Source organism: Cariama cristata, unplaced genomic scaffold, assembly GCF_000690535.1.
Source record: "Cariama cristata isolate BGI_N322 unplaced genomic scaffold, ASM69053v1 scaffold7751, whole genome shotgun sequence".
NCBI classification, from domain to species: domain Eukaryota; kingdom Metazoa; phylum Chordata; class Aves; order Cariamiformes; family Cariamidae; genus Cariama; species Cariama cristata.
The window spans coordinates 18269-39245 of NW_009599766.1; the positions used below are offsets into that span (position 1 = coordinate 18269).

A 20977-nucleotide genomic window follows, 5' to 3' on the forward strand; every position below is an offset into this window, starting at 1 on the left:
TCCCCGCGCTCTTCCCCTCTCACTCAAACGTCAGACTCAATACTGGAGAGTTTCTCATAAACATGCCCGTTGCTGGAGCCATTGAAAGCCCTGGGGTTTTTGTTGTTAGGCACACAGGGGTTGGACTGGTTCCCTATACAGATGTCCTTCTGGAAACGGGCTGGCACAGCCCCGTGAAGGGCTGAGACCACCGGCTTGTTGGTGGTGACGATGGCTCGGGAGGTCGGGCTTGGTTTGGGGCCCCCCTGCCACCACAGGCTGCCTGAAGAAATAAGATTTGCTGCCGTGGAGCAAGCATTGGTCATCCCCAAAAGTGGGGATGAAAGGGTTTTGGGTGACCCGGTCGGGGTAGAGCGACTTGCTGAGCATGTAGCCCCCGCAAAAAAAGTGGTAGCTGGTGGCGGGCACTGAGGACTTGTTGTTGGCAAAGGTGGTCTCACTGGCTGGCATCTCAAACATGTGGGCGTAGGGGCTCCCCTCCAAAAAGCGGCCCTTGTCCTTGAGGCTGACGCTGCGGGGGGCCAGGGCCAAGTCATCCTTCTGCAGGTCCACAAAGGTGTCATAGGAGTGCTGCCGGCGGAGCTTGTTACGGTTCTTCTTCTGCACCTTGGAGGCAGAATTGGAAGGGCTCTGAGGATATTTGGAGGAGGAAGTGGCGCTGGTGGCCACGGGCACAGGGGCAGGTGGCTGGTCCAGCTCTTGGAGCGAGTTGTCCTCACTGATGTCGTACAGGTTGCCCGCTTTCTTGCAGGCCTCGCAGCGGATGCAGGCCTGACGGGTGGAGTTCTGCCCCACCACCGATGGCGTGTAGTTGTGCAACTTAGAAGGGCAACTGCGGCAGAAATTAGCCCCGGGCCGGTCCTCCCAGTCTAGGTTGGTCAGGTTCTTCTCCCATGGCGCTGGGACCCCGCTCACAACGCCATGCTTGTGCTCATTGCCTCCGCCAAACTCGCCCGAGCCGTGCTTGTGGTGGGCCCTGTTGGTGCAGGATCCACCCCCACCTCCTCCCGTGTCGCGCTTCAGTTCATCTCCCCGCTCTTTGTAGATATCCGTCAGGTCCACGTGTTCCCAGTGCGGCGAGTTCTCCTTGGCCCGAAACTGGTCCAGGTAGAAGTCCCGTAGCCCTTCCTTGTCCCTGAAGTAGCGCTTGTGGTCGGGCGAGCGGGGCGGGCGCCGGCGGTAGGCCAGCTCTATCTCGTCAAACTCCCGCCGGGACTTGGCAGAGGCCGGGCGTTTCTTCAGGCTGTCCTTGTACTGCTGCTTCCGCCGCTTGGCCGCGTTGCCCTCGATGTTGCCGTAGGTGACAGTGTGAGTGGAAATGTCGGAGACGTCCGAGCGGATCAGGTCATCGTGGGCTCCGCTGCCCCCGTAGCGGTCACTCTTGAAGGAGAACTTGCCGTAAAGGTCGCCCAGCTGGCTGTGCTTGGCAGGGGGTAACCCCAGGTCCAAGGGCTTCTTCCCGATGGACCGTGACTGGGCGTTGAAGGGTGGGTTGTCACAGTCGTAGAGCCCGTCGATGGAGCTGGTGCTGCCAATGCTGTGGGGGCGGTGGTGGTGGTGGTAGTGGTCCTGATACACATTGCTGTCCTTCAGTTGGAGGTTGCCAAAGGTCCTTTCCACCTCACTAATATAGTCACTGAAGAGGTTCTCCTCGCAGGGGGGGTTGTTGTAGGACTTGCAGTCCGAGTGGGTGAAGCTGCGGCGGTGCTCGGAGATATCGTAGACCGACGACTCGCGGCGGATAAAGTCCAGGGCACTCTGCGGTGAGCCATTGACCCCTGACAGGTTGGCCATGTTCTTGGCTGTCCGAAGCAAGCGGAGGATGTTGGAATGGGTGTTGTTCATAGTTGCCGTGGGGGAGTTCATTGCTGACTGGCGTTCCTCGATGGCCACGCCATGGATGCAGCTGTAGATACCCTGAAATGAGAGAACGCAGGAAGGTGAGTGGTCCTGCAAAGAACACAGGAAAGGGGACCTGGACTGGGAAGCACCCTGTGCGGCAACAGCATCTTCCTGCAGGACAGCAAGGCCTGTCAGCCTTCCATCATGAAGCACAACCAAATCAAATGAAATCAGATCTGCTCTACCAACCCTTGCTGTTCTGCCCCTCTTTCTTGCCCCTCACATTCTTTCCTTCCCCTCCATTCCTCCTCCTTTGCTTTGCTTCGTGTCATATCTGTAGGACGCAGGAATACCTGCTTGCATCTGTAAGAGTTACTCAAATCCAGTGGGTGTAACACGGAATTGCAAATGGGGAAAATAATATCCTTGGGAACAAAAGCATCAAGACAAATGATTCTGTGTGGATGAGAGGAAGAAAATCTGTTTCGGCCCTTGAAATTCATCTGGACATCAGTGAATCAATGCGACAGGAGCTATCTTAAAAAGGGAACAGCTTCATTTGTCATAAACTTAGCTACATTAATCACCAGTACATATTAGAAAAGGAAACAGAAAAAGAGAGAAAGAGCAGGACTGCTGAATAGGTATTTAGGTCTTCTGCATCATCTGCTTGAGTGAGGTATAATAGAATTTTTAATTGCATTCTGTTGAATTTAACAGTGATAACAGGCTCCAAATTGACATCCCTGAAAGTGAAAGTCCTCTATTCAATCTCAAATGAGACAGCAGAAGTACCTGATTCCTCCACATTCCCCACTAGCTCACTTCACCCGTAGAACAGACTGTTTGCAAGGGCTACTCCTAGGAGCAGAAGAAAAGGGGCTCATTTATTCCCTGGCCTGCCAAATGGCGCCTGCTGATTAATGTCAGTTGTGAAATGGACACCATCACATCACGTTACCATGGTTTCCCTTCCCAGCAGCTAGCAGATCATTAACACTTTTCAGGTTCTTCACCAACCTGGCCCAGGTCTAACAGATAACCCCGGAATGAAAGAATCCGTAGTTAACTAAGGATCACCAAACACAATCCCCCATCTCATCTCCAGACTAAACTAGGTTAGAAACTAACAATATAGAAGAGAGGCTGTGCCTCTGAATTCAAAAGGCTTTGTCATTTCTCCTCAACAATATGTTATGTAGCAATTATATACTCCTTGCACAATCAAAGTTAATTCTGTTACATCCGACACTGAGATAAAAAATGCTGAGATTTGACCTAACTTCAGAATGGACCAGGAGAAGGGAACAGTGGCTTGAAAGAAGGGAAAAAAGCTGCAAATGGGACACTGCCAGCTAGTCTAATAGCAGAAAGATGACTCAAAAGTGACTAGAATCTGCTTTAGATGTAAATATTATACCCTAAGGCAGATTTGCGTAAAGCAATTGCTAAGCTCATGTGGTCATCCTCTCTGGAAGGATTTCTGCATGGTTTAGGGCATCGCTCTTGGTTAGGGACTTCTGACTGTCCATGATAGCACACTACGAGTTAACGTAAGGTCAGCTGAACAGCTGCAACACAGAGGACAATGAAAAACTCCTGAATTTATGTTATCCACCACTACTTGACTTACTGTCCCCAAATCTGGCCTCCTCACAACTCTCTTCGGAAGAAGTTAACTTCTTTTTATACTGCACTTTCATTCCCATGTGAAATTTCCATTTCCATGACCATAATCCAGCAGAGACCAGAGATGTCACAGAAAAACATCACAAGCTCTCGCAACATTAACAGTGAGAAGATGTCAGCCTTTCTCCTGCAGAGCACCACTCTATGCCACCTGTGTGTCAGACAGTCTTGGTGGATTTCCCCATCTCCAGTACCTCGGGCTGTCTGAATAAAGCCTCTTGATGACACTCACCCTGCTGATGGAGAAGACCACACCGGGCTTGCCAGAGCAGACGCCCATGAAGCAGTGGCGGAATTGCCAGTAGAAGAGATGCTCACAGATGAAGGTGATGAGGCTGAGGGCCATGGCCGCTCCCAGCATGTAGAAGACACCGGCCATGTTATCTATATCCAGCTGGCTGCTCATAACCTCGTTCTTCTCATTGTGACAAATGCCAGTGAGCCACAGCGCTTCCAGCTCCTCCATCTCCCCTAGAAAGACAGAGAGAAGGAAGGAAACAGGTTAGATGATGGGCCTGCAAAGGCTAACAAGCTCAAGATGGGTCAGACTGAAAGCAAGAAGCTAATCTAAGGTCATTTCCAGTGGCCATGCTCTTTTTCCACATCTATTAGGTCCATGAAATATCCTGGCTGCCCTTCTGATAGGGGCAGGCACAATTTGTCACAGGGAAGGCAAGAGGATTTTTCCACAGTCAGACAGGAGCCACAAAAAGCTGTACCACAGGACACAGCCATCACACTTGCCAAATGTCTGCAGTGAGACCCTGAAAAAGTTGTCCACCAGCTGACTGAAGACCTGGCCTCACAAACTTCCCCTTTCATATTAGGTCAATGAAGGGAAAAATCAGTGACTGATACCAGTAGACAAAAATGAGTCACTTCTAAATGAAAACATCGTAGGTTTCCAGCTCAAAATTCAAAATGTTGCTTTTTTTAAATCAAAATGTCTGATTCTGAATTTGTTTTCATCATATCCATAGCTCATTAAAATTAGGTGCAATGTTCCCAAAAATATTTATGCATCTTTACCTGTTTTTCTTCCCTTCTATTTTGTCCAAATTCAACACTTCCAAGCCCTTTGACCAATCAAAAATATTACTGATTTGTATCAGCTAGGAACAAATGTTCTGTAGTCTAATTTCATACCCCACTTGCTCCCATTATGGTATTTTCATGAGGTGAGAGAGAGAGATAAACACTCATACATACACACTCACAGACATTCAGAAAAAAACTCATTTTGCAGGTTGGCGATTCTTTGCACGCTGTTGGGAAAGTTAGTTTTTCCCATTTTCAACCTCCAGTCCAGTGACAGGGGGAAAAAAATCTGTATATTTATGTGGCGCCATAGCAGAGTCTTTAAAGCTTTATGGAGAACTTACATCTTTTTCTGAAATAATACATATTAGGCTGTTTAGGAGACCGAACACCCTATCTGTCAGGTGGCCAATTTTCTGCTGAAGTATACCAGAGCTATGTTCTTTCCATATTTATTATACCACATGTTATTTTCAGATTTCAGAAAAAAAGAAATATTTATAAATCATATAACCTGTGAATTTTATTTATTCAAAAGAAGGACACAGCAAGATGTAATATGGAATAGAAAGGGAAAGCCAGGAAAATACTGTCTAAGAAGGAATTCCTTATGCCATGAATAATTTTTTTTTAATAATAGCAATTTCTCTGTAAAGGATGAGATGAACTAGGTAACTATAATGTTCTGATTAAAAACTCACTCCAAAATGTGCTACTGAGTCCCAAGTCCTTCCTTGGTGTTTTTTTTGAGGTTTTGGAAAATCTGAGTTAACACTTTCATCCAGAAGTATTTATCCTTAAATTTTGTAAACTCTGCATGGCTTGATCCTGTCTAGAACTATAAAGCATGGGATGACTACAGAAGGTCCAGTATAATTAGTGGGTTTGGTCATGGCAAAACCTCAAAGGTAGTGAAAAGTTCAGAACAGAAATCTTGTTTTTACAAGACATTCTTCTCACAAGGTATTTTTCAAACACACACTGAGCTGTTTCTATGAAATCTTTAGTGCTTTTGACATTGCTTTTGATGATACTGCTACCCTGCATCAACAACGTAAACCAAGTGACATCCTCAGTTTTGGTGTCATGCCTCTAACAAGCCCTCGCTAATAATTTCCTGTTCTCAACTCATATCTGAAGCACCAGAGCCAGGAACTTTTATTTCTTGCATGTGAAACTTGGTATTTCTTAGGAAAACGCCAACTCCCCTTTTTCTCGTCACTTACCATCTCCAAAAAGCTGCAGAATGGCAAGATCAACCTGGCGCTTCCAGCCCGAGTCCTTTTGGATGGCAATACCATAGCCGGTGGAGGCAAACACTTTCCCACTCCCAATCGTCACCAGCTTGCAGCCTTCATCTCTGCCAGCCATGTAGTTTAGCACTGCTGCATCATAAATGAAAGCATCCAACTTCCTGCGCAGGTGCAAGAAACAAGAGGGGTACAGTACAGACAAGACAGAATCTGTATGAGTTCGAAGGTCTTCTCGGGTGATAAGGCAGAAACGAACCTCTTTCAGGTAGGCTACAATAGGTTGCATCTTCGCCTTAATCAGAGTTAACTAAAATCTGAGCCTAGAACCTGTTATATAGCCAGATTATAAATGAGGACTGTCTGTATCCTTCTGACTCTTTGATAATCATCATTTCTGATCTGAAAGAAAATGTGGAATACAAACATACTGCAAGATAAAGATGAATGAAGAGGAAGTCAAGGGGATCTAGAGTCCTAAGAATAGCTTATATTTCCGTACTGCCTTTCATCTCAAAGGAACGTAAAATGCTTTATAAAATGTATCAATATTAGATAGCAAAGTAGTGGCTGGAGTAAGGAAAAGATTATCTCCCATTCAAACTGCTGGCATGACTTCACCGAGCAAAATGTAATTTTTTCAAATTAAGTATAGTCAGGACATCATGTTTAACTCCTCGCTTACTGTGAAAAGCACTACTGGATCTTTCCCAGTATCAAGTGGCCACGAGAGCAGCTTTATGGCTTACCATGCTGAGTGGCTCTTTGGTACAGAGTGCTCAGCTGAGAACCACAAGAAAAATTCTGTTTCAAGACAGAGAAATCCCCACTATGGGCTGGGTTGGGAGACAGCACAACAGGCTGAGCAGAGCCTTCCTCTCACTGCAACCAACCCACCCGGGTGTGGGGGCCAGGTTCAGGGGGCTGCACCTTCCACATAACCAAAGAGCCAAGGAGTAAATCCTCCCACTAGATCCGAAATCAAGCACTTCCCGATAAAAGACCAAAGATCTTCCACCTTGCACATTCTCACACCCACGCTGTCTTTTCAATCCACCTCCTGCACATATATTTCCAGTACGGTGATTATCTCAGTTCCAGGGCGTATCTGTGGGGAAGTCTGTCCAAGGGTGGCTATGAAGCCAGGATGACATCTACCACAAGCGATGAGCTCTATTTCATCCATATATTTCCAGGACTGAGCATATTTATTTCCTGGATGATGACTATCCTGGCAAATGTACCTTCCCAGGATGGCATCCAACAATGGTACAATGATTTGTAATGGGCCGTGTGCCTCTGAACCTGGCAAACAGGTTTAGGAATATTCAGTCAATCTAGTAATTAAATTGGCTGAACATCTTCATTCGTGCTTTGGAATGAACTTTCTCTTAAGAGTGCAGCATGAGTGTAAGCACGAATGGGTTTTTTTCACTGGGGCTGGGCTCTGACAACCAAAACGGTCAGCTCTGGGAGGAGGTCTTTAATTAAAAAGGGCAAAGGCTTGCAAATGGCCTTTGAAGTTAGCTCCTTTACAGATTCACTGCTATTAAAATAGGATGAGCTGTTCAAACATCCTTTTGGCTAATGATTTTCCCCACGTTTCCCAAATTACCCAAATAAATGCTCCCATTTTATACATTTCCTTATTATTCAAACAACATTTTGTTCAGCACTGAATACTAAAACATTGCAGTGAGAAGGGCTACTTCCAAACTATTTGCTTCAAGCCCACCTTCCATTACACTATGTTAGCTAGTGATACATTGGGGTGGGATCAGTCTGACAAGGACTGTTTCAGCTTCCTAATTAACATAATCTTTTAGACACGGAAGGAGGGAAAACAAAGGAATTTCCAGATGACAATGCAAATGCTTTGAAAAATAATTTGTCCACAGAGGTCTATGAGCTTCTCTTGTGTACGCATCAGGACACATCAGCATGAAGTATCTTGATGAAGTAAGGTCTTAATATACACAAGGCTAACAAACACAAGGATGCAGAAGATAGGGTTTTTTAAAAAAACAGTCTTATAAACACAGCAAAACCAGAAACCCCTATACAGATGTCAATAGAAAAACCTGGCTAAGAGAACCAAAGAATTATTCTCCTGTGCCATGTGCGGTCTTGCTATACTTTTAAATGTGGATTGACAATAGGGACTCATTTTTCAAACCCCACCAAAAATTTTCCAGACAAGCATGCAAAGAAATCAGGTTTCTGCAGTGAGTAAGCATGGAAGAAGAAAGCCTCACCCAGTCTTCAGCGAAAACAGCGCATCATCCACCCCCCTCTGATTGAACTTCACCATGTAGCTGTGCATCTCAGGGTAGTTGTTGCGGATGTTCCTTTCTGTGCTGCCATTGGGAACCGTCCCGAAGCGGAAAGGGGGCGAGAAGTCATTGGGTTTCTGGAACTGGAGAGACAGAAAAAGAACATTTCTCACAATCTTTCAACAAGAAGCAGCCATCTGAATGGGAGAACACACTCTCCTCAGAAGGTAGTTCTGATTTTATTTTACTACCATGTAGAAAACATTATTGAGAAGACACTAAATTTCCCTGTTTTCAAACACAAACATTTCCTGTTAGTGCCTAAGAAGTCAATCTGAGCAACCCGATCATCTTGTCCACTCTACATTAAATGCATAACATAGCCAGTGATCAAAGATTAAAAGGAGGTTAGATAAAAGGAAAAAGGAAAGGGAAAAGGTAACAGTGGCTTTAAAACACCGTCAAGGAAAGATTTTCAATAAAATCTACGTGCATTTTATCCACAAAGTGCCATTTAGTTTCTAAGAGGTATCTTTTTCAGCTCTGCGGATGCCTTGGCACTTCCCAATTCTGACTGAAGTAGAAAAGTAATTAATGGGGAGAGATGCCTCGCAGAACACCTCACACCCACTTCACCAAACAAACGATCAGCTTTCAAACTTTTGGGCAAATGTCCCAGATGAAATGCTATCAGTGGCTGCAAGTCACCAGTAACATTTGATGCCCAGAACAGAGCTGGCAGAATACTCCAAACCTTTTGCTGCTCCCAAGAAATACATTTATCATAACATTCCCCTACAGCCGCAAGGCTGTGAGATTTTATATGCCACTTGCTTAACTCAAGTCATAATCAATGCTCTCTGGGGTTTTATGAGCAGTAAAATTTACACTGTCAATTATCAAGACTGCTTAAAACCCCTAGAACCAGCAGGCAGGAAGGAGCACAGAACTGTAAGCCAGGAACTGAATAAGCAGTAAAGAAAAAGACGCAAATGTAGGTTAGCTGGAGGGAAGCCCCCTCCTCTCTTGATATATCAAGCAGTAGCTTGCCTGGTGCTAATTCTAGGCTCCCAACTGTGACTGTATATTTGGATGATCCTGAGAAGCACGCTAAGAACACGCTAACGGTCAGACCAGACCCATTTAACAGCAACAGTTCACCTGGTACATGAATATATGCAGTCATGTACTGTCACCTTCTAGAGTGGAAATGTAGCTGCGGTCCACAGCTATAGCTTAAAACACACACAGCCTTGTTCTTGAGTTCTGCTCAAAGCCAGTTTGGAACTCGGTCAATCCAGCTGAGGAGGCCAAAGCCACTAAAGCAGCGTATCTCATTCACAACGCCTCAGCAATAAGGCCAACCAGGAGCTGGGTCTGCGGGCAGGCAAATGCACCGTTCACATCTCCTGCTTCTGTGTACCAGTCAAGTCATCCGGCCGCGCATGGAATCATCTCTCCGGGCTGGACGGTGAGATGGGCTGGCTCGTATCTGCACACATGAGCGTGTGAGAGAGAACACATGTCCTACTGCTTTAATCCAACAGAAAGCATTAAGGTTGTTCTTTGAAACACAGGTTGGCACATCACCAAAAAAAAGAGGTTTCACATAGCATAAAACAGGCAGTAAGGTGGCTCTTAGAACCTTGTCACACCCCCGAGGGATGAAGACAAACTCATAGCTATCAAAACCTGTAAAGAAAGCAAACTTTGATGGGAGAAAAATCACTGCAGAGTGCTAAAATTACTTTTTACCAAGCTGATTAGAGCAGCAGCTTAGGGGACCCATCACAAGAAGCGCCTCGCCATACCAGGTGCAAAGGAACACCATCTCTCCCCTGAGATGCTACAACAGGAGTTTGCAAAGTGGGCAACTTGCTTCCCCAGAGGCTGCAGAACCCAGCCTTGGGGGGCCATGGGGCACGCCCCACCCCACAGAGCCCTCCAACAGAGCCAAGTCAGCGGGGTAAGCGGTCAACACTGGTGTGACCTCAGCCTCAGCACGCCCTTTGGAGGGGCAGCAGCTAGGAGAGCCCCTCTCGGGGCCCAAAGAGTATCAAGAGCAAAAGAAACCCCATCCATAAAATGCTCATTTTATACCTCCACCCTCCATTCCCAGGGATACAATCTCTAGTTTTGTCCGCTTCCGTCGCTGTGTCTATGAAGTCAGGCAAGGGAAACAATCCCACCTCTGAACTATCCTTTGTCCTCCCTGTGTTCGAGGGCCCATCTTTGTAGCCAGAGGTGAAAGGCTCCACATTTAACTTTTAACCTCTGGGGCAATCAATAAATAAATAAAAACATTCCTCTTGAAGGAGATGACTGTTTTCGTCAACTGGAAAAGCATGTTTCTGGAGAAGGAAGGCAGTCTGATGGCTTCTGCAAAACCACATACTGTGCATTCACTCATCATGCCTTACCCCCTGCTCATTCCTCAGTCAGAACAGATCTGCCAATGCAAATTCTTCTCCACACACCCACATGCACCCACACGTCAACCACAGCCTGGTGGACGAGGAGACAGGAAACAGTCTGGAAGGATCCTTATGGGACCCCCACCAGAGATCTTGAGCTTGAATGCCTCAGAGGAACACACATTCCCCAGCTACCTGGTTTGGTGTTTGCAAAGCTGAAAGCAATCGATGCCCAGATGACTCCACAGTCCACGGAGCCAGAGATAAGCAGCTAACTTCTCCACATTTGAGAAGTAACCATGATACACAGGTGCAGCTTTCTGGTAAGAGATGGCAGCTGAAAAATCCCCACGTTTGTTGCTCAGCAGTAGGTGGGCACTGCTCAGACCAGGGATGGAGGGATCTCCAAAGAGCTCTCCAGAGCCAAAAACTCCTGTATCTTTTTGAGCTCACCTCTGCCCCACACAGCTCACACTGAAGGAGCAAGAAGACATACAAGCCTTCCCAGAGAATATGGGGAAGGAGTGTGTCCTCTCCTGGGAACACAGTGGAGGAACATGTGTGGAGGAACAGGAGAAGATCCATAAGGAGGAAAGTTAATCGACACTTGTCAAGGAGTTCAGGAAGGAAAGCCACTTGTTCGGCTTCTCCCGAGGGCTGGGAGTGTGGGCCTGGATCAGAGGTGTCAGCCCCAGGGATGCGGGGCACTTTGGCAGGCTGGTCTAGGAGCTCGAGAGACACGAGACAAGAGCTGGGGCACAATGCAGCGGCCATTACGTGAAGGCAACCTGTGCAGAGGTAATCTCAATGCCTCAGCAAGTATCGACAAAGGAATTAACCACAGATATTGACAGAAAGGGTCAGAATTTAGACTAATGAGAGAACTCTCCCATCATTTACTGTAAATGTGTCTCCTGCCAGAGCCCTAAGTCACCACTACTCTACCCCAGGCATCTGCAAAGAGGAGCCCTGTGAGGCTCTGGCAAAAAAAACACGTGGTGATAACAGGGGAGGGGAAGATAAGCACGAGTTGCTGAGCAAACCCAGCTGCAGAGAGTCATGGGGAGCAGCAAACAGGGCTGTACAGGGTCCACGCTTGTCGGAGCCGCTCCCGGCACTGCCCTGCAGCAGGGCCCTGTCCTGCTGCCCAGCTCTCCCTGCCTCCAGAGGGGACCGCCTGGGAGGGCACCCGCGGGACTCGGTCCAGCCCTGCACCCAAGGAGCCCCGGGCGCAGGTGTACCCCGCCTGCAGCCTCCCGCTCGCTCACCGCGGGGCCTCGGTCATGAGATGCTCCCCTGGTACCCAAGGCGGTGTGACACACTCTTATCGGTGAGATAAGAGCTCCCTTATGGAGCTGGCTTCCCATCCAAAGTCGCGGAGAAGCGGATGCTGGAGATGGGGGTGGGAAGCAGACACCAAGCGTGCCTGAAGGGCTGGGGTAGCATGAGACATCTGTGTTCAGAGCCCAGCGGCTGCCTGCCTCTTCAAGTCTTCACAAATTGAAATCAAGAAGCATTAAAGTCCAAATCAGACCATGGCTTTTAGGAAAGTAACCTCTCGGAGTCAGAGAGCAGAAATCTTCCTGCTCTGGAGAGCGATAAACACACAGGCTGGGGGCTATTAGCACATCCAGAGCAGAGAGCCCCTCTCCCGCTCCCCCCCGCACCTCGCCGTCAGAGCTGTCGGCAGCAGCAGCGAGAGCGGGTTTAAGTGACTTGCCTGGCAGCGCGGTTTCATTAGCAATCTGGAGCCGTGCCGTGCAGAAAGCAGCATTGTTCTCAGATGTTCGAATATCAATCTGCATAATGAAACAGGTGATAGGAGCTCTTCCCATTCAGGCAGTCGCGATTGGAGGGGATTCAGGGATGAGGGGAAGGGGTTATGTCTAATTGGCCACAATTAATTTGATGGGAATTTTTTTTTCAATATATTGTCTATCACCAAATGGCTCCTACAGAAAAGCGCATCTGCACTTATTTATCTGCCTGACGTAGGCCCTGTTTACACTGTAAAGTGTTTGCCAATAGCATTGAAAGCAGTTTCCCAAACTCAGCAAGCTCTCACAACAAAAAGGCTCTTTTTTATCAGTCGATCTACTTTTACACTGCTTTGAAAAAAAATAATCCCCTGCTGGATAACATAATGAGCTGGTAAAACTTGGTGTGAGCGCAGGCGTGTGTACCTTCCCCTTACACAGCCTCTCCGGGAGGGCTCCTTTCACTTTGCAAGGCCCAGGTCCTCACTTTAATTTTTCCACCACAGGAAGCTCCACAGCTCTGACCCACCAAAATAAGGTCCCCAGGTTCAGTTTCTCTGTGAGCTGCAAGTCCGAAAGAGCCTGAGCCCACGTTAGGTACTCTGAGTTGGGTTCATTTGCCCAAGAGTTAAGTGCCAAGTTGAGATGCCCCAGGGAATTTCACTCTGGGAGCAGGTCTCTCCTAGCCCCCGTGTCAGATTTGCCAGCCACCTGAGCGTACTTTGGATACTCCAGCACACCTAAATTGGCTCTAGACATCTACATTGGCACAGCTGTAGCTAGCCACTGCGCCATTTGGCCCTCAGGACAGCTGCTCTCACCAAAAGCACAGGGAGCCAGCCGCCGTGGGTAGCAGATAGCCCAAAGTGCCCACCACTCCCTTGAACTTGCCCATCAAGGCATCAGTCACAGCCTCTCCTGCAGGCACCCGTAAGCAGCACTCTGCTTGCTCTCTTGGCAGTCGTACAACAAGCAGATATCTGCTGTGGCACAGGCCAAATACCTCTAAAAAAGACGGCATTTATTAGTGAGCTGCAACGTAAGATTTAGTGACATCAGGCTAGAAAAGCAAAGTCCATGCCCGAGTGCATAATTTTAGCACAACCTCTCTGCATTGCCCAAACATCCTTGATTGTCCCCTCTTGCTCTGGTTCAGCCGCACGTCACTGCAGTCAGCTTGCACCTCCCTTCATTGCCCGAGAATCCAGTCAGGCTGTTTGCACAGATGTTTCATCCAGAACTTGTTAAAAACCAACGAGTGGGTCAGCGGTTTTCAGGTCTAACTCCGAGGTAGCTCTATGCCTACACTTAAGTCTTGACAGACTATGCATGTCCACAGCAACACGTCTTGCCCTAGCAGCCTTGCTTCTCTATCCTCTGTTTCAGCCAGGAAATTAATTCCTTCGCACCTAATGGATGACAGTCAAAGAGAGGAGGCTTGTCCTTTTAACCCCCCCTAAAATATGTCATTTTTGTCCCCAGGCTACACCATGAACAATGCCACCAAATCACAAACATGGATCTGGCCCTGAGAAGATGTCTGCTCTGCCCTCTCTCTCCAGCGGGTCTCTCCTAGACATCGCCGCTCCTGACAGCTCGTCACTCAGCCTGCTGTGGAAGATGCCTGGTGCTGGAGGATGGTGATGGCATGCTGGAGCTGAATGCTGGTTGTGCATTCCCTGCACAACCTACACCAGCACTTTACTATTGGCAAGTTCTTCCAAGCATCTGAACTAAAACCTTCCTGCAGCAATCCAACTACAGTATTTTCTGCTATCTTCACCATGGACAGGGAAATCAGAACAGTTTTTTCTTCATTGAAGGTGCATTTTATGTTTTTGAAAACCATCGAGTTGTTCCTTCTCCATGTTCTTGCACTGGGGCTAAAGGGTCCCAGTTTCCTCCATCTTTCTTTGCAAGTTGTATTATCTAGACCTGCAGCCATTCTTGCTGCTGTCCTCTGGCTGTACCCAGTAGGTCTTTCCTTGGCTTGCCTTTGCCTGGTGGACACGCTCTCCGCTGTACCAAGAACAATCTGATCAGGACCCCAAGACGCTGAGAGAACATTACACTAAAAAAGCTCACAGCAAGACAATAAAGGCATTGCTAGTGAGAGTTAATGCTCATTATTACTCTCCTCAATGCCTCTCTCTGTTATATCCTTTTCCCTCTGTCCTTTAGTCTTGTCACCTGCAGCTTGCAAGTTCTTCAAAGCTGTAACTCTGTCCTGATCTGCATTCAGATGGTGACCAGTTTGTTTCTGGAATGTCAATCATCACTGCCAGCATCATCTTCAGGGCTTTTACTGTATTCTTTTCACCATCCAGCTTGATGGTGCACATTGGCACATCCACACAACTGTGCCCCATCCCCTGTCCTGGCAGAGGATGTGCTCTACAGATTCCCAGTGTGGAGCCTGCTCTGTTGGTACGTTGGTGCGGGGCACTTTTACATTGCTACAACAGCATCCCAGCTAGGAGTGTGCCAGCCCAAGAGCGTAGGCAGAAAATCATACTGCAAACCTAAATCATAGCACTGGTACAATAATCTGTGAGGAGAGCAGACTAAAGAGACTGTGCTGCTCATTCCTCTATTACTCATGAATCTCTTGTACAGACACTTCTCAAGCTTCATTCCTAAAGCATCCCTCTCCCCTCTGCACCATCACCTAGTTTTGACATGACAGACTTTTTTTTCACTCCCAAGGTGGAACTCAGAGCCATTTGTAAGTGACTACAGGTTTTCAGATCCTCCTTTTACTCTAGCTCCGATTTCCTCTCTTCTTCTACATTCCCTGACAGCATCACCCTCCACCTCCTCGCAGCGGCTGGGACTCCTCACAGCTCTCAATCCAGTCGCCACATCAACTCTTCCTGATCGTTGGGCCCAGTGGCAGAAATCAGCCCTAAGACTGCAGTGGCAAAAACCCAGTTTCTTGTCTTCACCAGTCAAACAATACACGCCTTGATTTATGAACAAAACAAAAAAAAAAGGGAACAAACAGCATCAAATTCAATATAAGCCAGTTTTGGGAGAGTATAAAAATACCTTGCGCTCCCTCAGACTTTGACTTTGTGGTTTATCTTATTATTCAATACCCAGTGATGTTTCAAATTCTCTGGCCTTGCTTTGCATAGTGCTTTCACCCATGAATTCCTCTAGATAAGTCTGAGAAAGGAGTTATCAGTTAATGCAGCCGACTGCAGCAAAGTTGGCAAAGAATTAGATTAAAGTCACTTTTAAAGGAAGATGTAGGGTGGGTCAGACCCACAAACAAGAAGAAAAATATCTATGAACATCTGGTGGTGAAATAGGGACACGTGTGGGTCACGGAAGGGAACACAGCAACCTAGAGACAATACAGAGGTGAGGGGGGGCAGGTGAAAGCAAAAGAAAGGAGTTCAAATATAGCAACTTTAAAAATAGTTGCCCTTGTAAAATAACTGAGATGAACACAGAGATCCAATCGGTGGAAGAAGCCGCCATCACATGCAGTTATTGCCAGAGCAATGCACACAGTAGGATCGTGCAGCCTCTTTCCAAGCTGGATTGCTATGGGCAGACCTGCTCTGTGCTGCTTCTGCACAGAGCAGAAGACTGAAAACCTTGGGCAGCGAGCATCGCCCCAAAGAGACGGCATTTCAGGGGCCCCACATCTGCCATAGCTCGACTTACATGTGCATACTGGGACCATGCTGCCTTTCTGCCGACCCAGGCATTACGGATGGACCAGGCCTCTGGGGCCACCGCAGGATCAGACCATCCTCACGCACCACCAACAAACCAGGTGTCTACAGAATCGTATCACAGAAACACAGAATGGTTTGGTTGGAAGGCACCTTAAAGCCCATCTCGTTCCAACCCCCTGCCCTGGGCAGGGACACCTCCCACCAGACCAGGTTGCTCACAGCCCCATCCAACCTGGCCTTGAACACTTCCAGGGATGAGGCAGCCACAGCTTCTCTGGGCAACCTCTGCCACTGCCTCACCACCCTCACCAAGAAGAGTTTCTTCCTCATATCTCATCTAAATCGTCCCTCTTCAAGTTTAAAGCCCTTGCCCCTTGTCGCATCACTCCATGCCCTTGTCAAAAGCCCCCCCCCCCCCACGTAGCCCCCCCCCCCAGCTTTCTTGCAGGCCCCTTTAGGTACGGGAAGGCAGACTCTGGAGCTTCTTCACCCAAAAGGTAACACCAAGTCTTTAAAACATCCTCAGGACAGACTTGGCAGGCTATAGGCTTCAGGTCAGTCACACTGTTCGATGTCCCTCAGTCTTGACCAGAGAACAACATCTGTAGTGGAATCACTGAGCTTCACCAGTCAGAGAGGAGAGCTCCTTGCACAGCCCTAGTATTACCAGGGGTGGTATCAGATGAGCATGGTCCTATCCATTGCAATTAAGTGGGCTATGGGATCTTAGCTACAGTACACTCAACTTTTGCTTGCATGCATGTAGAGGATGGAGATCGTCTGTTGATCCCAGTATCAAATCACGCCATGTATTCCATCCTTGGAAGTCAGCTTCCTGGGAAGCTAAACACAGTGGGGCAAAAGGCACCTACTGAATAATTCCAGGCAAGCACAAAGCAGAAATTAGTGAGGCAGAACGCTGCCGGTTAGTATGCTCGTGTTAATATCATTAGAAGTGTAGATGTTCATTCAGCGGGAGAAAATTAACTGATGAAAAAGACCTTGAGAGGAGAGGTGGCAGCTAAGTACAGAAGAGTTTGAAATCTGCTTTGTTTGCACATCAGACAGCTGGTTAACAGATTATGAAGCACTCTGAGAAATGCAGAGGATGTAGTTTGGTGGGGGAACAATTCCAATTTTCATCCATTTTCCCTAAGAAAGGCAGGTCAGAGTCTCCTATCTTCTGAGCACTAACAGCAGCCAACCTGTTTCAGTACCTTGTCTGTGGGTAGCAACCACCGGGTAGCAGGGTGAAACCCCGCACAAGTCTGGCAAACCTCCCAAAGACTCCTCTGGGGCCAGAATTTTCATCCCAGTAATCAGAAAAGCCTAGTCATCACATCAGCGCAATTCCTTAAGCGCCCCTGTAGGCAGGGAGGCAAAGCAAAAGGCAGGGGCACTGGAGGCAGAGCATCCCAGCACCATCCCAGGGGTGGGAGATCATCCCTCCCTCCAGCCTTCCGCAGAAAGCTGCCTCCCACCTGCAGGTGGAGGACGGCAGAGGAAAGAAAGCCATATCCCTCCCTCGGGAGGCCTGGGGCAGGTCCACCTGCAGCAAGCAAACCTGCTGGGCTACCAAGACCTTGAATAGCCAAAGGCCTGGGAGAAGCAGGGCTCCTTTCCACCAGCTGAAGTAAAAATGCCTGGGAAGATACAATCTGCCAAATATTTAGCAAGTATATGTATATACATGTAACTTTAAATGTCACGGTCGCTAGGCATAAGCAATGAAAGGGTGCGGGGGGGTGGCTGTTGTATTTTCTTTAAATCCTCCCATCCCCTCCCCACCAGCAATTCAGCCCTGATCATTCCGATGAAGGAGGCCAGCTCTCATCTCTCAGGCTGCCAAATCCTGGTGGCAGGGCCATTGTCTTTTATTTGACTGCAGAGTGCCAAGTGCATTTATGGCACCGTATAAATAATAAATAAAAATATTCATTGCTTCCCTCTCCGCTGACTTATACCGACGCGAGTAGCAGGACAATCCTTTGCTCTCCCCCTCCCTCCTTTACGTAACTCTCCGAAGACGGCTTTTTCCAGACTGCCAAACAATTAGCAGAGAAGCGACCACATTTGCCCAGAGCCTCTGAAGGGTTAGCTCCAAGACGCAGCTAAAAGGAAGACGGAAAGGAAGAGTCGGTGGTGGCTGAGGCCTGGGAAAGGGCAGGAAGGCGTGGTGGAGGGGTGCAGAAGCTGCAAGATCAGGACTGTGCCGCAGCTCCGTAGCTGCCATCCCTCATCCAGCGACCCCGGCCACCGGCAAAGGCCAAGGGGTTGCATTTCTCCCTTTCCAGCAAGGATGAATTAAGCCTACGGTCTGACTCGGAGTATCCCCATCCCTTGTATCTTACCTGATTAAGTTCCCAACTAAACTGCATTTTAACTGGCATTAATCCTGAAGAGTCCCATTACAAGTTTTTACTGCCATTAAATCCCTCCAGATCAACAGAAAAGAGAGAATCCTGAAAGACGGAGTCAAGGCTAAAGCAGATAGCAGCCTCCGCGCCGCTCTGTGCTACACAGCGCTGAGCTTACAAAAAGAGGGAGAATGACAAAGTAGGACTGAAGCGGGGGGAGAAAAAGCATGCTTGAAAACCCACTGACTTTAAACATTTATAGCCCTAAAACTACTGAATCACTTTTTAGCACACAGGCACAGAAGTTTGTTCCAAGGATCTCAGAAAGCACAGAAATCATGCCAATCCGAAGAGTGCAGAAGGACCAAATCTATGATAAATGTACCCATCTACAAATGTAAAAAAACTATCTGAGCTCATATTTATGTACACAATAAATGTAAGTCACCAGTTAGAAAGATCCATTACTAACTACGATATGCTGTAGTTATTTTAATAGCCATTTATTAATATGCAGACTTTAGCATAATATGTAATTACACAGATATATCCTGCACTATATAGTATTTGTAAATAGTTCATACTATAGTAACTGATGATTTAGAAAGAGGTGCAGAGAAATCACTGGGCTTTAAGGCATAAAATTTCAGACTATCAGAGCTCTGAGTTTTCTACACTTCATTGTGAGCCAGTGTTTGTTATATGAAGCACCAGTCGGTACCACTGATGGTACAGATCAGCGTCATATTCAAGCAAAAGACTGAACACAGTTGAACAAACTTACAGGAGGATGTCTCCCAGAGAAGCGCTGTGGAAAGAAATTCAACTCTACCCCGTTTGGGGGTTTGGAGACTTGCTTATTTTTTTGTTTTTTAGGTCAAGTAAGGTGCATCGGACTCTACGCATTTTAAAAAAGGTTCTGATTTATCACAAGATGACAGGGTTGGAAGTAGCATGGCCTTACTTCTGTCTAGCTAACTCCTATCTCCACAAAGGTCTCCTGACAATAAAAATCGGATTGCTGTTGAAAGGACTGCGTATTTTCTGCTTTTGGACACTGCCACATAAAACTTCCCTTGTATCGTGCAGAAATGTGCGAAAGTACCTCCAATGCCTGCTGATGGTAACTGCACAGTCCCGTGGAGGATTCGTGGTGTCTCCAACCACCCGCTCAGCCAACAATCCCCTTACAGACCCCGGGGGGTACAGGGCTGACCCCCACTTTCGGTCCCCTCGGAAAACTCCCAGCTGACCCGCAGACCCGCTCGGCCTTCGCCCTAGACCTCTCCGGAGCAGGCATTTGTTGTGCAAAAGCTGCAAGCTCAGAAAAGCATTTAACTTCAATCATGCGGATAATAGCCCATTGACTTTAATGTCGCCACTCATGAGCGCAAAGTTAAGCACACGCTTAAGTGTTCTGCGCATCTGAGATCCTGGTATAATTTAGATTTAATGTGCCGCAGAGTACAATGTGGGAAATAATTCATTTTTCAGTTTCATGGCCAAGCATCTAATACTGCAGAAATGCAGCAGATCCTTCCCTGCAGGTTCTTCACTGAGACTTTTGCTCTGTATCAATCCCAAATGTTTCATGCACCTCAGAATAACGCCTGTCGTTTTGTCTTCCAATTAGCTCCTTCTGTCCCTTTCCTTTCTTACAGAAAAAAGTCTTTATTTTCCTTTTTTTTTTTTTTAAATGTAGGTCAATTTTATGAGTAGTATCTTTAGGACATGACAAGTCAAAAATACATGTCAGAAATATCAAACAAAATGTTTTGTTTCAAGTATACTAAAATGAGCTACCTTGGCAAATACCAGAATTTCCCTCTGCCTTCTTACGCTCTCCCTAGATTTTTTTTTTCAGTAAAAATATTGGCCAGTTTTAACTCCAAAATTTTTTTTTTTAGAAAAAAGTGTACCTATTGAAAAAAATAGCTGACCTATGCTGCATAGAAACAGACCCTTTGTCTCAACATTTCATTAACATCTTAAAAAGCAAATAAGTCAAATACGTGTGAAATTTCAGCAATCTGTATTAATTTGCAGGCATGCAGAAATCCATTCCTCTCCTTGTTATGTCAATTACAAAATTACCATTTTGATACTATATTAGCTTCTTTGGTATTTGCGACTAATTTACAGTCATGGATACTATTTTTTTTTTATTATTAACCTAGTGCATTCTAAATTATTTTAAACGCCCTGTCAGCTGTCCACATTTGCGTTTTTTTTCTAATACTACTGTATATGAATGGAAATTACGTATAGCTATTAGATTATTTCACACATTAGTTCATTTTATATAATCTTTCCTGTATTTATTGCCTTCGTTAGACTGAAATACCGCAGGCGCTTGTTTCTCTAATGTGTCTGAAGCTCTCCCGTTATTGGAAATTGGGTTATATCTCCTGATTACAGTCAGATGAAATCCAGAGGCGGGAGCCGACTGCAATGTTCTGCGACAGGCCCCCGTACCAGCAGGGCTTTCGCAGGGGGTCGGGGCCGTAGCAGCCCCTCACATGGACCCCAGACGGATGCAGCCTGGCAGCGTGCCCAGGGATGCTCCAGCTGGGCTTGCCAGCGTTGCCGCCGCGGGGCAGAGCTCCGGCCGGGGAGTCCACCCGGCCAGCACGGCCCTAGGCCTGCCCGGACCACATCCCGACCCTCC

At 47.2% G+C, this 20977-nt stretch overlaps 1 protein-coding gene across 1 annotated transcript in view; it reads right to left on the reverse strand.

Annotated features, from left to right (window-relative positions):
• Positions 1-23: 23 nt before the first annotated feature.
• The window catches only part of LOC104168990 (glutamate receptor ionotropic, NMDA 2B-like), a gene marked incomplete at its 5' end in the record, with an annotated part of 31087 nt that continues 10133 nt past the window's right edge, over positions 24-20977 (reverse strand). Inside the window, 5 exon segments of the mRNA XM_009709792.1 lie at positions 24-218; positions 220-1917; positions 3764-4002; positions 5796-5983; positions 8075-8235. Of these exon segments, the coding sequence (XP_009708094.1) occupies positions 24-218; positions 220-1917; positions 3764-4002; positions 5796-5983; positions 8075-8235 (2481 nt within the window).